This window comes from Canis lupus, chromosome 22 (assembly GCF_048164855.1).
Source record: "Canis lupus baileyi chromosome 22, mCanLup2.hap1, whole genome shotgun sequence".
Lineage (NCBI taxonomy): Eukaryota > Metazoa > Chordata > Mammalia > Carnivora > Canidae > Canis > Canis lupus.
The window spans coordinates 44168332-44185941 of NC_132859.1; the positions used below are offsets into that span (position 1 = coordinate 44168332).

Consider the following 17610-nt stretch of genomic DNA (forward strand, 5'->3'; position numbering starts at 1 on the left):
ATGTGGAAGACTGAGTTTTTCTTTTCCGGAGGCTCAGAGACGTGATGAATGAAATCCTTAATAAAGGGAAAGATATTGAACTCTCTCTAGACCTTTCACTGGAGTTCAAAATAAGATTGGAGCCAAGATGATGGCTTGGACAGAGTAGGTGGTGGGAGGGATTTCCTGTCTCCTTCTACTAGGATCTTCTGGAAAGTAGAATAATGTTTTTGCTCTTTGCCTGCATCCAGATCTCCCTGATAAGCCTTATAGCGAAGATCCTGCAATATTCTGATGTGGCATCCATCAAAGCCCTTCGGACCCTCCGTGCCCTGAGGCCCCTGCGGGCTCTGTCTCGATTCGAAGGCATGAGGGTAAGACCTATCTCCAAACTGCTCTGGTCTCCATCATTTGGTACCCCTTTCCCCCTACCATGTCCTTCATGCCCCTGACCCTGAGCTCTGGGCCCACCCGAACAGCTGGGCTTTGGGTGGGTCCCTGCTTCCTGCTGGGACTTTAGTGGCACTGCCATGTCCTAATGCTCTGGTTTTCTTTCATGAAAAGAAAGTGCTCCTTTGTGAGCACTCGTCCTGTCTCACCTCAAATATCATGTCTACCAGCATTCAGACTCATAAGTCTTCCTGTTCTTAGTAAAGTGATCCTGCTTCAACATCTCTTGCCTCTGTCTGCCCACCCTGCATCTTGTTCTTATTGCCCAAATCTCCAGAACACCCCAAACCCCTCATTTTTCCAAGACAAATGAGCCTTTCCTCTGACACTCCACTTAAATGTGGTGGCACCATCAGCTCAGCACCATGGCCACCACTCATTGGAATGCATCCTCTTCAACACAACGCAGTCATGGGGTCCTGTGGATTCTTCCCTTTCACCCACTCCTTTCCTCACCCATCACTGTCACCTCCATCTTGTCCTCACTGTCTTCCTCACAATGGAGTGCTCACAAGCCAGGCCCTTGAATTACAGGGAGAATGAGGGACTGCTAATTTGTCCCCCTCCCCCTCCTCATAATTACAAAAGGCTCCAGGTTCTAGGAGTGAGGTTTTGCTTTCTCCTGCCATTGACTCAAAGAAGACATCCTATCTTCAAAAGCAAAAATGGACTTTAAAAAATTAGCTTGTACCTTCACAAACACTAGAAGCTTATAATTGAAATAGTTTGAATTTTGTTTTATTTTATCTCTAGGTTGCTGCTTTACAAATAAGCAAGTTTGTGAATATGCATTTTGGTTTTCACTAATTCTTGACTGAAGCATATCTTGAACTGTAGTTTTGAAAGCCCTTTTAAAACAGCCTTTAAAAAGAATAAAGCAAGGTACTAAAATTTGTATGTGCAAGCACAACACATACACTCACACCTCTAAATGAGCATGTGTGTACTTGTAAATTCATGCATCTCCTCAGGCCTGGGGAAAGACCCTAAAACCTACCCAGAATGAAATTTAGGAAGAAGATCTAAACCCATCTTCAGTTGCCCAATGCCTCTCAATCTTCTGAGTCTGAATTAGTGCCCTAATTAATCCACTTATCTTACTGCTTCCAAAGGCTACTGGCTCATGAAGCCAGTGTAAGTAAGTGTAGACAGAAGTGGGATCCAGCAAGACGTGTTTCAGATCCTTTTGCATGTCTTCCCAGGTGGTTGTAGATGCCCTGGTGGGTGCCATCCCATCCATCATGAATGTCCTCCTCGTCTGCCTCATCTTCTGGCTCATCTTCAGCATCATGGGTGTGAACTTCTTTGCGGGGAAGTTTGGGCGATGCATCAACAAAACCAATGAATACTTTTCTCTTGTGCCTTTGTCTATTGTGAATAACATATCTGACTGTAAATATCAGAACCACACTGGCAGCTTCTTCTGGGTCAATGTGAAGGTCAACTTTGATAATGTTGCAATGGGTTACCTAGCACTTCTGCAGGTGGTAAGTCCTGAGATCAACCGTATCTCTTCCTTTGGTTACTTGATAATGTGGAGGATCTGGGGTCTTCCAGAAGTTGCTATGTAGAGACTTAGCAAGGGGCAGCAATCAGTGTGACCTGAAGTCACCTCTCTATTCCTACAGACTAGCTTGAGGCTAAAGGGCCTTACCAACGAGTGCAATGTTACAGTGGTGCAATTAGACAAGCGTGGGCTCGCAGAATAGAATAAAGGGATGACCTGCAATGCAATTGTATCAGGTGATGACTTAGAATTCACTACTTGTACAAAATAGACATGATATAGCCACCTGTCCAGTCTTCTACTGCAGATCCTCTCCTAGATGGTAATAAATTGTATTCCAGACCTATTATAATGATGGAAATTGCTGGTGGTGATGACAGACAAACACATTCACACTCCCATTCATTCATTCATACTTGCCTTCATCTGCTTGTTCATTCAGTCCTCCATTCAATCAGGTGTTGATGCAGTTGCTTATACTTTTTTCATGCATCTCACTGTTTGTTCATGCATTTGTTCAACAAATAATCCCTGAGTAGCTGTGGTGTGCCAGGCAATGTGCTTAGCCCTGGCAGATATAGGGAACTGCCTCCAGGGGGTCCATCCCTATATAAGAAAAACAGACAAGCGAACCAAAACAGAGTTCAGTGTAGACGATGTGCAAACACTGAGTAGCCTCTGCTCCTTGTTTCTAGGCAACCTTTAAAGGCTGGATGGACATAATGTATGCAGCTGTTGATGCCCGAGATGTGAGTCTCAGCCCACCGTGCCTATTGCCTTCCCCTTGGTGCATCCCACTCACATCAGTCTAGTTGAAATGAACTGAAGGTGGCCTTGATACCAGAAGAGGCAATCCCCCACAACAGCCTGTCCTTATCCTTCCCTGGAGCAGTGTCCAGGTGGCCCTCTGTTGAATGTTTAAGCCAACCTCACCTGCTCTCCTACCAGGCACACTCCCCAGGCTTTTCAAGTTCTTCTTCTCACTACTGAGGAAAGTATCTTCAGGAATGTGTGTGAAAGCACATCCTGGGCAGAGGCAGGAGTGGGGTGGTGGCTAAAATAAGAGCACTGTAATGGCAGCTGGGTGGAAGAGATAGGTACTGCTGAGAAAAGACCCTTTGCTGCTGTGGCAGGCATTACTGATGCCCTGCCCCAGATCCCCTCAGCCACCTCTTGAGTTCACCCTTATGCTGTGCTTCTGATTCTCTGAGACTTGACTTTCTTCAATGCCTCAGAGCTTGCTCAGCAGCCCCTTCCCCAAGAGCAAGACATTGAGTGTCCACAGGGGCAACCCTCACAGATAAGTTTTGGGAGTCTGTAGATAAATGCTTCCCAATCCCTTAGAAATACAATTCTGAGATGCATTCTACACAATTCATTGGAGAACCCCAACAGGATGGAGTGCCAGTTGCCCCTCAGTGAGAACCTGCTTAACAATCTCCCCTTCTGCTTTTATTCTGCTTACCCTCCCCCTCCCTCTGTCCTGCTTCCTGACTCCCAAATAAACCACCCACCGACTCCCAGTTCCTTGTCTCAGGGATGAACACAAACATACACCCACCGCTCCCCATGCCTCACCTTGTCTGTTCACAGGTGAACTTGCAGCCCAAGTGGGAGGACAACGTGTACATGTACTTGTACTTTGTCATCTTCATCATTTTTGGTGGCTTCTTCACACTCAATCTCTTCGTTGGGGTCATAATTGACAACTTCAATCAACAGAAAAAAAAGATAAGTGGGGCTCAGGTGTTTCCATGAATCTTCCACTCCCTGTCCCCTGGCCTCATGAGTAAAGCCAACACTACTCGTAGCCCTCATGTCTGACTGGGGGTCCAATTTTGGCCTTTAACACCAACACCCACTTTTGCATCCTGACTATAGCCCTCACACTTTCCTGGTGTCCTGGAACTGCTGCTGGAAGAGCTGCATTTCCCTGTTTCAACAACATCCTCACTTCTGTCTGGGTCCCCTTCCTTTCTCTCAGAGTCCCCAGGTCTTCCCAGCTGGAAACAGGTGTGCTGGGTGTGTCCCAGGTGACCCTTGAGAAATATAAACAGGAAAAGAAAAGGCTCCAGCACCTGCTGCCTCTGTCTAGGACTCTGATCCCCCGAAGCACTGAGTTGGGAGGCCTCAGCAAGGGCCGGGGCTCCAGTGTTGGCAAAATCCCAACCCTCCTGGGGATGGAGAGGAAGACCTTTGCCTCCATGGATGCTGACTCTGATGAATAGGAACCCAATCCCAGATAACCTGTCATATTTACACTAAAATATGAGGGCATTAAAGGTGTAAAATGCTTTATTGTTACCCTCTATTAATCTTTCATTTAATACCCCCCATTCCTTTGAAATAGATAAAGCACCACTTTAGACTTATGTAAGCTGAGATCCACCGGGGCGGGGGGGGGGGGGGTGGAAAGTGGGTCCTATGGATAGGGTCACATGGCACAGCACTGAGAGTCCAGCGTTGGTTTTGGTCTTATACAAACCTGGGCTTGCATTCCCAACTCAACCACTCGCTAGATCACTGACCCTGACAGTTTTTAATAACTCTCTAAGCTTCAGCTTTCTCATCCATTCAATGGAGTTAATGATACCTATTCACAGGATTCTGGTGAGAGGAAAGTAAAAGCTGTATAAGAAACACCTAGTTTAGGGGCACCTGGGTGGCTCAGTCAGTTGAGTATCTGCCTTCAGCTCAAGTCATGACCCTGAAGTCCTGGGATCAAGCCTTGAATTGGGCTCCCTGCTCCCTGCTCAGTGGGGGGTCTGCTTCTCCACCTCCCTCTGATTCTCCCCTCTGCTCTTGCTGACACTCTCTCTTGTTCACTCTTTCTTGCTTTCTCTCTCTCTCAAATAAATAAATAAAATCTTAAAAAAAAAAAAAGAGAAGGAACACTTAGTTTAGGGCTGAGCTACTGACTATTATAATTCAGAATAAATGTCTAATAACATAGGCTTCCCACTGTAGGAAGTCCTTGGCCAGAGTTCTGGGGATAAGAAGTGGGCAGCCCTTCTCTGCCCCACAGGGGCTCAGCAAGACACCTGTAAAGCAATGACCAATGTTATCAGCATCCTAGAGGTCTTTGAAGCCATTCAAGCAGTCTCTTCTCCCATTTTATATAAGGAAACTGAGGCCTTGACAGGGAACTGGCCATGTTCGGTGATAGAATGAGATAAGCCAGTGATGAAGTTGAGAGGGACTATCTTTGCTGACTCCTTTCCCAGAATTTTCAGTGGGGCCCCATCTTGTGCTCCCAATCTGCTGCCCTGCCCCTGCCTCCAGCCCCTTTGAGATGTCTCTCCCTGGAAGCTCTCTGTGTCCACAGATTCTCTAAATCTCCTCTCAAATCCCAGAGATCTCACCCATTTCCCCAGCATTTGCAGTGACTAATTTATACAAATATGCTATGGAAATGGAAAGATTTCAAATTATGCCAGGAAGTGAAAGATGAGGGGTTGAATGAAGGAGGTCTCAAAGGTCCTCAAATAAAACCCAAAACTAAGGGAAGAAGACATTTTCAATGGTGGAGATTCTGACACTGTAACAGCAGAGGGCAATGCAAATGGCAGGACCTTAAGAGAAGCAATCAAGAGTTCTGCAAGGACCCTTAGATAAGGCAGTAACTCTTCTTAGCTCCTCTTCTCCAGAAAGGGGTCAAGGGGCTGGATCTCAGGTTCCTTGATGCAGAAGGCCCTGAAGGAAGCTCTTGCCCCTGACAGGAACTGTGATTCCAGAAGCCTAGTTGAGTTGACTACAATGAGCAGGCTGGATTCAAGGCTCAGATCTAAACTGATAATTACCTTCTCTTTAGGGTCTCTCCCAAATTCTTCCCACCATCTGCCCAAGTGGCACCTCTGGATTCCTGCAGAAGAGAAACAGGCTTTATTCCAGAGACTCAGGAAGGGAGTCAGAGTTAGAGTTCAGTCCCACCCACTTTGTCACTGGTTGTGGCATCTGAGCAGGACACTGCTTGATTCTGGCTTTGACATGCCTTTCTTCAGAGAAGGGAGAAGGTGGAGATGTTCTTCTCCAGCATGCTTTGGTTTTGACATCTCTGGGAGTTCTTGTTCCTTTAATAACGGTGATGTGTATTATCCTTTCCTGTACTTAGGGGGCCAGGACATCTTCATGACAGAGGAGCAAAAGAAGTACTATAATGCCATGAAGAAGCTAGGCTCTAAGAAGCCCCAGAAGCCCATCCCACGGCCCCTGGTGAGCCCCAGAGCTTCCTTGCAGCAGAGTGTGCCTAGAAATTCAACGGATAGCCTATGCCTATGCTGGGTAGGGGTTGGCCAGTTCTCTCTGTGAAGGGGGATATCTGCATTTGGGGATGAAGTAATAAGAATTCCTGGGCCCAAGGAATGAGAAGTCTAAAAGAAGCAAATCTGGTCTTCTGGAATGAATATATCTTCCACAGGTACTCCAAATAGACCTGTTTAGGGAAGTACTGAGTTCCCCAACCATTTTAGGTTTCAATTACAGGATTGGAAGCAAGTTAGGCTAAATAATAGTAAAGGTGGTAAGAGCCCTGAAACAAAGTTTTTGTGTTGTTTTGCATCATGATCTAGATCGCAGTGAATCTCCAGCCTCACCCTACATTCCACACCATGGTTAGAGTAGACAGAGAGGAAATGGCCAAAAACCAAACCCCTGGGATCCTGACCCCAGTCATGGTTATGGTCAATAGGAATCAAAAGTTATCCCATTGCTGGGTTTAATGATTGACCAAAACTTAAAGCCGTACTCCACTCCACTTTGATTCCTTTATTCACAAAGACCCTAAGAGACACGCCCTTTTATTCCCCCATGAAATGCAACACCCAAACCATATATATTATCACCTAAGTTCTTCTGAGTCCTCCAACCAGAAGATGGAAAATGTCAAACCTCTAGTTGGCCTCTATTGAGAATAGATGAACAGGTTTGGGAGTGGGAGTATTGCTATGTTGGAAATGTACAACAGAACCTCTTCCAAGAATTTCTGAGCCATCCACTCCAGTGAATAGTTTGCATCTTGTCACTTTAAGTAACCCTTCTGTGGTTAAAATGCAGTATCCGTGAAGAAAACTACAGGTGCTGTCTATGACACAATGCCATTAGCCCTTCCCCCAACCAGAGCGAAGTCTAAGGACCTGCAACAAAGGAATCAAACTTTCCCTGGAATTAGGGAGAATTCTGTTGGCCAAGGCATTAGGATTTCTAAATCAAGGCATGGGGTCTGCATAAGTTACTAAAAACTTCATGAGCAAATAGTCTTGAAAGCATTTATGGGAGAAAAAAAATGCCATGACCTTTGGATATACTTTACTTGGAAACAATGATCATAAATGTGTCACTATACTCAATTCTGATAAGAAGAGTTACAATGAGGATGTTCAGACCTATGTAGGGGCAGAGATTTCCTTCCAAATTTCCTGTAAGATCAAGATAACTGAGGTTGAGTGAGCTTTAAGCTCAGGAAGTACCCCTCTGTCAACCAGTCCAATGGGCAGACACAGGCTCAGAATTAAAAGATGTAGGTAAATAGCTAAGCCCCGCCAATCAGTATCAAGTCAGGGAAGGAGGATCCTGAGAATTGCAGTGAAGCAAACAGCTAACTCCTGCTGGCCTTCACAGGTGGCTGGAATGATGCTGAATGTACATTTGAACCAGACTCTGAAGAGTCTGTGCTAGGGACATCCCTTGGCAAAATCATGACAATTGTTGGCACCTTGCTCTATGCACTGCTCAGTCTCTCTATAATATCTCAGCTACTCCCATTTTATCAATCAATCTCACGGGCCACCATAGCTTTCTCCTCTCAAGGAGGACAATTTCATGAATAGGATAAGCTGTATTTCAAAAAAGGACCCTGGAGAGGACATTATCTTTAAAAAAAAAAAATTTATTTAAAATCAATTTGCCAACATGTAGTATAACACCCAGTGCTCATCCTGTCAAGTGTCTTCCTTAGTGCCCATCACCCAGTCACCCATCTCCCCACCCTTCTCCCCTTCCACAACCCTTTGTTTGTTCTCAGAGTTAGGAGTCGCTCATGGTTTGTCTTCCTCTCTAATTTTTCCCCACTCAGTTTCCCTCCTTTCTGTTGTAATCTCTTTCACTATTTCTTATATTCCACATATGAGTGAAACCATATGATGATCATCCTTCTCTGACTGACTTATTTCACTCAGCATTTTACCCTCCAGTTCCATCCACGTCGAAGCAAATGGTGGGTACTTGGAGGACATTATCTTAAGACGAAGGTAGGAACCTAATGTTGAAATTCCAGATACTACAATAGGAGTGGAAATCAATGGTTGGGCAGAAAGACCTATGACAAAAATCACAATTTCTCCTATTTAAACCATAACAAAGACCCTCCAAGGTTGGCAATAAGGGAGGCCCTTCACATGGATAAGGGAAGTGAGACCTCACAGCCCAACTGTGTTTCTGAGATTCATCATCCCTTTGGATGAGCAGGCAATGTATTACTAATTATCAATACTGTCCTAGCTTTAATAGAGGAATATGGCTCTCTCCTTAATACTCTGTTCCAAGCACAGCCAACACTCTTTTCCCTTTGTTCCCCTTATCATAGCTGAGGCAAGGCTGGAACATTTCAATAAGACTTTGAAGTCTTAGAGGTCCCAAAGGGGAAACTAGCAGAGCAGGGCCCAAGCAAGGGCCCAAGCAGCAACTGCATATGGCTGCTCTCCAGGGCCCACAAGCCTTGGCCCATCCCCACTCCTGGCTGGCATCCATATGGCAGGCAACATCTTGGCACCCACCACCCACTGGGACAAACATGATCATCTGCCTTCCACAGAGTCCAGAGCCAAGAAAGAAACCCAAGCAAAAAGATAAATTGCCACTCCTACCTAAGATTCACCTTCTCAGATCCAGCTCTTTTACCTAGATTATTGGCACTAGAATGCTCACCTTCTTCCCTTAGTAGTTCCAATAGGTTGGACAGGTCAGATAAGCTGGACATTGACACAGGAGTTCTGCCCCACGGGTGGATGGGTGCCATTTCACAACAGGGCCAACCTGGGATACACATACACACACACTCCCCCTCACCACTGGCAAAGCTCAAGTTCTAAATTTTATGCTGCATCCATAGCAAAGACTACAGCTTCCACGAAACTGGGAAATTTTATTCTGTAACATTCCCTGCTACAAAGATTACTAAAAGCAGGTTTCACATACTTCACTTTATAGGGAAATAATAAGCTCTAGAATATCACATCATCAGTCACCCACTCTGTCTCTGAGAGCACTGAGGTTTGCAAAGGAATGATCCCTGCCCACAGGTTAAGCCAAGAGCAGCCAGCAAGCTGCTCCATTCCCAGCATCCAAATATCCAGGGAAAACTCAATGCCTATAACTTAGTAATATTGTCACCTGCTCCGTTTAATTAGAAGTTGTGTGGTCATGAAGAGGCCTTTGTGTTTTCCTCATTTTCAGTGATGAAATGGAAGTTATTAGTGGCTCTTCAGTCTCCCTCCCACTCCAGAAAAGACACGGACCAGCAGTTATGCCCAAAGACAGGCCCACTTGGGTCTGATTCTTTGCTCTACCCCCACAGTGAGCAACCTCTCCCCATCAGGAAGCAGAAAGAAAGACCAAGCCCCTGTCACAGCCTTTCTCCCCTCTGTCTACCTTGCTGCTCTTGTGAGTTCCCTGATGAGACTCATGACAGGTTCCTCTCTGCCTCTACTCATGCAGAGCCCCGCATATAGTATACATTCAGTAATGCCTGTTGTATACAATAGAGTGGCCTTCTATTTGAGGTGTGGGTAATTCAGAGCTGTCCATTCTGTCATCCATTCATTCATCTATTTATTGGGCATCTATTACATGCCAGGTACACTTCAGACACTGAGGAAAGAGCAGTGAGCAACACATACAAAGTTTCTTCCCTCAAAGAGACTACAGTCCTGTGACATAGGAAAACAATTAGCAAAAACCACACATACCAGTTGACTGGTTGGAGAGATTCCTAAGAGAGAGAGAATAAGGTAAGGAGCAAAGGGTGCCTAGGACTGAGCCTTCACATGCTCTAACATCTAAGGGCTGCATAAAGAAGACTCAAAAAAGAATAGCCAGAAAGGCAAGAAAAAAACCAAGAAAGGAAGGCATGATAGAAACAAAGAAAGGAGAGTTCCAAGGTTCCAAGGTGGCAGGTGTGGCAAACAATGCCAAATGGATATCCTTGGACTTACATTCTGGAGGTCACTGGTGATCTTAACAAGAACCATCTCAGTGGCAGGATAGGGACAAAAGCCATGTTGGTGAAAGTTGAGGAGTGAGTGGGAAACAGTGCTTGCACAAAATGCCTTTAAGAACTTAGCTATGAGAGTAGGAGGAGAAGTAGGGTGGTAGCTGGAGGGAGATGTAAGGTTCAGGAAGATTTTTCTTTAAGCTAGGAACAGTTAGGTCTTTAGATATGTAGCTAAGGAACCAAGAGGTTACTACCAAAAGTGGGGAATCTGTCCAAAAGCCTCACTCCTCAGTAAGGAAGCCAAGGGACCAGGAGGTTTGTAAGTGGCAGCCATGAAAAAGAGGTGAAGGTGGGCTACCTAGATGACAGGAGAAGCAAGATGCAGTAGAAGCAAAGGTCTGGATGTTAAAGTGAGAAACAAGAAGGACTCCAGGCCCACCATCTTGTCCTGAGGTAACTGGAGTGGGGGGAAATGAGTGGCCACTGAGTTTGCAGTCTCGAACTCAAGCTATGCACGCACTATGGGAGCACAATGATAAATAAGACATGGCCCCATCCTCAAAGAACTCACTGTCTAGTAGAGAAGAGAAGAAGCACACATGAAATGCTAGAACTCAAGACTGACTATAAAGACTGTGGGGGTGGGGGAGAAGAAACAGGCAATGTGGTGTGATGTGATTGGTGATTAAGGAGATCTCCTTGGAAGAGGTAGGGCTTAAGAAAAATGGATCACTCAAAACTACTGGGATTTAGATAGCCCAGAGAGGGGATGGGAAGGGCTTGCAAATGGTTCACTGGCAAGGAAATAGTGCCTGGTGACTTTAAGGGGATGGGAAAAGCAACAAGGACTTGGATTGAAGCATTGAAGTAGAATCAACTAAGAATAAGATTTTGGAAGGAGTAAGGACAGGACTTGGCTTCTGTTTAGATGTGCTGTTAGGAGAATAAGAGACAGATTTTAGAAATCCATCGATGAAGAAGGCAGCCTCTCTAGATGTGTTATGTATGTTGACTGGAAAGGCCCTGATGAACCATCTCTTCTTTTTTCAGAACAAGTACCAGGGCTTTGTCTTTGACATTGTGACCAAACAAGCTTTTGACATTGTCATCATGGTCCTCATCTGCCTCAACATGATCACCATGATGGTGGAGACTGATGAGCAGAGTGCAGAAAAGACAAAAATTCTTAACAAAATCAACCAGTTCTTTGTGGCTGTCTTTACGGGCGAGTGTGTCATGAAGATGTTTGCCTTGCGGCATTACTACTTCACCAATGGTTGGAATGTGTTTGACTTCATTGTTGTGGTCCTCTCCATTGGAAGTAAGTGGGCTTACAGGTTGTGGGGAAGCCCAGCCTCTGCTTGGGGTTGTTTGGGCTGTTTTTCTCAAAACTAAGAGGGTAATAAACAAACTTTTTCATATAAATTATATGTTAGAGGAACCCAGTATTTGCTGCTTTCCAGGAGTAACAGATTTAAAATCCCCCTTGTCCTCTCAGTAAAATGGAGAGTTTCCATTGGGCTTCTCCAAGTGTTTTTAGGCACCAACTGTGTGCATAGCCCACTGCTTGAATTTTGGGGCTGATAGGGACAATCACTCCTCCAGAGAATATAAAATGATGGAGATTCCAGTGGGCTTTATCTTGATAGTCTTCAAAGAGAATGGTGGTATGATGTGAGGTGAGCCATTAAATACTTTCTGGGAAAAAAAAAAGTGGTTGCCAGAAGAGTGAGGAAAGACTAAGAGTGTTCAAAGGAGATTCTTAAATCAAGGATCTGGAATTAAATGTTTATATATTAAAAAAATAAAATAAAAATAAAAAAATTAAAAATGTTTATATACTGTCAACTTAGGGAATGTTAGTGATAGAAAAGTCAAAGAATCAATGCCAAGAGATCAATGTTCTTAGGGCCTACTCTGGGTGTTTGAATAATAGGTCCAGTATTTGGGGGCCAATGGGTATTCAGAGAACACTCATAAAATCAGAAGCTAAAGTAGGGGATGGAGCCACCACAGTTTAGTGCTTGCTAACTTCTGAGAACTGGTCTAGGACTCTTGGATCCTCACAACAGCTCTCTGAAGGAGTATTATTTTCCTAATTTTATACATTTAAAACTGAGCCTTACAGATTAAGAAAGTTATGCAAGGTCATACAGTTTGTAAAGGGCAGAGCTGAATTTAGACCAGGCTAATGTTCTTCTAACAAATTAGTTGCCTTCCACCAACAAAGAGAATGTCCTTAGCCTTCTTGTGGTTTAGGCGAAGTTTGGCCCTACAAATCCCGGTGCACCAGCTTTACTTTGCATTATAAATATATACTTAACTATTATATCATGACCTGCTTACTTTTCATGTCAGAGCATAGCTGTGGATTTAATTTTCCATTGATTTGCCGTCAAGAGCTAACAGCATCTAAATACAACTTGGCAGCACTTAATCAATCTCCCCACCCTGGTCCTGAAACACAGACTTGGGTTGTGTTTATTTGTTTGGGATGTTTATTTTTGTTTTCTATTTTGTTTTGTTTCCCTGTTGCTGCTGTTTCTTGTGGGAGGTTTGTTTTCTTTGCTTGCTTCCCAAAGTGAGAAACTCTAAAGGTCATTTTGACTTTAGAGAAAAGAGCTTGCTTATGTGACTTCCATATCAACGCTATAGAAATAAAATATACTCAAAGTACTCCATTCTGTGATGGGGACACCTTTACTACCAGTTCCTATGACCTACACAGCAACACCATCCACTGGTTAGAAATCAGTCATAGAGGCAGTTGGAAAACAAGTGAAAGAACCCACGTCTTCATCCTTCTGTCCTCCCTCTCCCCCATTATTCCTTCCCACCAGCAAGACATATATTGAGTATCTAATTGTTACAAGTATGAAGACTCACTCTCCTTTGAACTATTATGTAGACTGGTTGGCTGGCAGGATCTTAGTAGATTATACAGACACATAACATACCTCATGCTTTGGAAAAATATCCCAGTTAAACTCGCTTGAAGAGAGGGGCTTTCATAAAGATTTTATAATATAATATTATCATTACTTCCCAAATCTCATCCCATTTCCTTCCTCCTTCCAACACAATATTGTGACCACCCATATTCATATGACAAAAGACAACTAGGGGAAGAGGGTCAAGGGAACCCTGGCAAGGAGAGAGAGCTTGCCACCACACCCCTCCCCATTTGTCCTGAGAGGTTTTGAATCCTGTCTTACCTAAAGGCCTCACCTAATCTTTCATGGTCTCAATAGGCATCCGCATCCCCAAGATCAAGCTTTACAAATCTTCCAATTAGATCATATAGCAAGATATATACATTCTTTATCTTTCCAACTTTGTTCATAGATGGAGGGTTGGGAGGGCCATAACTGACCCTAAACATGCCCATCTCCAGGCCCTAACATAGAGTTCAAACACAGCTGGAGATGGAAGAAACAAGTAAAAGCCATTATGCAGACAGCTGGCCATTCAAAGCCATTCTGCTTTAGCTGTCAGCAAGTTGCCCAACTCTTCAAGCCCCTTTATAATTAATGCCAGGCTCTGTACAATTATCCACAGGACCATGTGCCAGGAACTGAGTCAATCTTCACAGTAGGAGATGGGGAGATGAATCACAGGGGATCCTGGCCTTCACAGAGCACCAAGAAAAGGTGGAGGAGAAGTCATGTCCCAAGACTGAATTCTCAGGGAAGAGTAGGGCTGTGTCATAGACAGAAACAGACAAGGACTGTGTACATGTGGAATATGGTGCAGTGGCTTCCAGTTAAACTAGGCTGCAGAAGATAGGGCTTTGGCCATGGAGGTTGACTAAGACGAAGACATTCCAAGTGGAGGGAAAGAAAGATAAGAACATGGTGAGAAGGGTGAGACTTACTTGACAGAGAAAAGATTTATGCAGTGAGCACGTACTGAGCCCCTACTTTATGCCAACCACTGTACAACACTCAGAGGGTCCTTGAATACAGATGTTCACATGGAGATCCATATAGAGTCAAGACGAGAGATTGTGATTGCAGCCAGCTTTGTCAGGGCTCATGCTTGCAAGTACTAATTAGATCATTTCTCTCTCTTCTAAAGGCCTGGTGTTTTCTGTAATACTTACGTCACTTGAAAATTACTTCTCTCCAACGCTCTTCCGAGTCATCCGCCTGGCCCGAATTGGCCGCATCCTCAGGCTTATACGAGCAGCCAAGGGAATCCGCACACTACTCTTTGCCCTTATGATGTCCTTGCCTGCCCTCTTCAACATAGGGCTTCTGCTCTTCCTTGTCATGTTCATCTACTCCATCTTCGGCATGGCTAGCTTCCCCCATGTAAGTTGGGAAGCTGGCATCGATGACATGTTCAACTTTCAGACCTTCGCCAACAGCATGCTGTGCCTCTTCCAGATCACCACGTCGGCTGGCTGGGATGGCCTCCTCAGCCCCATCCTCAACACGGGGCCCCCTTACTGTGACCCCAATCTACCCAACAGCAATGGCTCCCGGGGGAACTGTGGGAGCCCGGCTGTGGGCATCCTCTTCTTCACCACATACATCATCATCTCCTTCCTCATCGTGGTCAACATGTACATTGCAGTGATTCTGGAGAACTTCAATGTGGCCACACAGGAGAGCAGTGAACCTCTGAGTGAGGATGACTTCGATATGTTCTATGAGACCTGGGAGAAGTTTGACCCAGAGGCCACTCAGTTTATTACCTTTTCTGCCCTCTCAGACTTTGCAGACACCCTTTCTGGCCCCCTGCGAATCCCAAAACCCAATCAGAATATATTAATCCAGATGGACCTGCCCTTGGTCCCTGGAGATAAGATTCACTGTTTGGACATTCTTTTTGCCTTCACTAAGAATGTTCTGGGAGAATCCGGAGAGTTGGATTCTCTGAAGGCGAATATTGAAGAGAAGTTTATGGCAACTAATGTCTCAAAAGCATCCTATGAACCAATAGCAACCACCCTCCGGTGGAAGCAGGAAGACATTTCAGCTACTGTCATTCAAAAGGCCTATCGGAGCTATGTGCTACACCGCTCCATGACAATTTCCAACCCCCCAGCTGTGCCCAGGGCAGAGGAGGCTGTGCCACCCCCAGATGAAGCTTTTGTTGAATTCATGGTAAATGAAAATTGTGCACTCCCAGACAAATCTGAAACTGCATCTGCCGCATCTTTCCCACCATCCTATGACAGTGTCACTAGAGGCCTTAGTGATCAAATCAATATGAGCACATCTAGCTCAATGCAGAATGAAGATGAAGGCACCAGTAAGAAAGTGACTGCTCCTGGGCCCTAGTGAGGACACTCTAGTATGGACCTAATCAGTTCTGATGTGAACTTCTGCTCTGTGATAACTCTTTCCCACTATAGGTGGCAACCAGCTACCACCTCACCAATGCATGCCACCAGTCACAGTATCAGAACTGGGCAAAGAATGAAATTGGTGCCCACCTTTGGAGAAGCCCTCAAAACCAATAGGAGTCAGAAGCCAAGAGCATCTCCACTGTGACTACCCTTTTGAATTTCAGTATCAGATAATGTATCTCTTACTTTCCAGAAAATGTCCCTGGTCCTTTCATTTTAATTGTGACCAGAACTTATATTTACGGTGACAAACTTCTCAGGACCAGAATTTCCAAAGATATATGGTAAGGATGTTGCTGAAGGTCCAAGGTAGTCTTCTGTGAATCCCAAACAGAAACTGACAATGTTATTTAGGATTTTGCATGACTGCATGTTGAGAGCTGCCAGACAATTGCTCCTGCCCAAGGTAACACCTGTGGTCTATGTCATGAAAGAACTTTGAGATATCCATTAAAATTAATATTTTTAGAGGTATATCAAGACCAATGTTACATCTTAAAGTGTCATTTTTTAATTATGTGAAACTGACAGGTATCATAAATCACTTCTTCACTTTCAGGATTCCTGATATTGTTTTGCAGTTTGAGCTTGAATCTGGGTAGGTAGGGCAGGAAGGACCACTATCCTGAAAGTTGTTCTAATCCTACGTACTCCACCAATTGCCATGCTACCTGCACCACACTCTTTCCACCTCTGAATCTCAGTTTCCCCACTTGTAAAATTGGTGGCAGATGCGAGACAAAATGGACACTCTCTATAACCTTGCATTTTTGTTGTATAACCCATTGGTGCTCTGCGACAATTTAGATAAGAAAACATTCTCCCCTGAAATTATAGTGGTCAGACTTTTTTGTCCTGTAGCTAAAGAGGCAACTTTTTGATCCATTCCAGAATCTGTTTCACATCTCATAGTCAGACCTTAAGAAGGGAAGTTTTCACATTCCCCTTGGGCCGAAACTCCATAATTAGCATAAGCAAAAGAAAAGGGACATTCTGAATATTTTCTTAAATACATCTTACAAATGTACCTATCAAATGACAGGTACACTCTAAGCACAAGAGATAATGGGAATTAAGCCCCAAATGATTAATTGGGTTTATGCAGTGAATGGAGAAAGGGTTGTCAGAAGAGAATATTCAGGCCATAGAATGTGGTGGGTCTTAAGATGAAGGAGAGCAAGGAGTTTGTGTGACAACATAGGACATAAAGGATCTTAATGACAGCCATGATCTTCTATTAGCCTTTGGAACATTTTCTGCCACAATGACAAGGATCAGGTCAATTTGTTGATATATATATTTGATCACTTCATAACATTTCCCATTTACATAATTACAAAGCTTAGGAACTAGACCACCATACAGGCCTCATGGGTACACATTTTTCTGAGACCTTGATCTCCTTTCTCTGTCACTGTTGGTCCATCAGAGACCAAAAAGGCTGTTGATGTGTTTGTTGGGGTTTGTCAGCACCCACAGATACAAGTTAATAAGATAATGGTGGAATAGCTGAGAGCCAGGCTGTCCCAGTACAAATCAGATGTTTCCATATGAGTGGTTTGTATCTTAAGGATGAGTTCAACAAAATAGCTCTTCCTCACTGGTTCCACTGAATAAGGGAGCACAGATATTGATGGTGCCACTTCTTCAACATCTAAATCCGATGCAATTAATGAAAATGTCATCTAAGATAGCTGGATAGACAGAGATCTTGGGGACTGACTTATTTTTATATGTTATGTGGAAGAATGAAGTGTACCAAATCATCAGGCTAGTTTTAAGTAGATGATATCATTCTCAAAGATATTCTTGATACATTTTTTACCCCAGGCGGTAAGTTGAATTGTGCACCCCTTCCCTCAAAAAAAGGTATATTGAAGTTCTAACCCATGATCCTTATTTGGAAATAAATGTGGCCTTATTTGGAAATAAAGTGCAGATGTAATCAAATTAAGACATAATCATGGGGCACGCTGGGTGGCTCAGCAGTTTAGCGCCACCTTAAGCCCAGAGTGTGATTCTGGAGTCCTGGGATCGAGTTCTGCATCAGGCTCCCTGCATGGAGTTTACTTCTCCCTCTGCCTGTGTCTCTGCCCCCCACCCCTCTCTCTC

General features: G+C 44.3%; 1 protein-coding gene across 3 annotated transcripts in view; it reads left to right on the forward strand.

Annotated features, from left to right (window-relative positions):
• Positions 1–15980, forward strand: part of SCN10A (sodium voltage-gated channel alpha subunit 10) — an 89625-nt gene extending 73645 nt beyond the window's left edge. For all 3 annotated transcript variants that reach the window (XM_072793306.1, XM_072793307.1, XM_072793308.1), the window contains 7 exons: positions 231–353; positions 1632–1916; positions 2632–2685; positions 3530–3667; positions 6044–6148; positions 11193–11463; positions 14220–15980. In XM_072793306.1, the coding sequence (XP_072649407.1) occupies positions 231–353; positions 1632–1916; positions 2632–2685; positions 3530–3667; positions 6044–6148; positions 11193–11463; positions 14220–15430 (2187 nt within the window). In that variant the 3' untranslated portion in view covers positions 15431–15980. The remainder of the gene's footprint in view (positions 1–230; positions 354–1631; positions 1917–2631; positions 2686–3529; positions 3668–6043; positions 6149–11192; positions 11464–14219) is intronic.
• The last annotated feature ends 1630 nt before the right edge of the window (positions 15981–17610 follow it).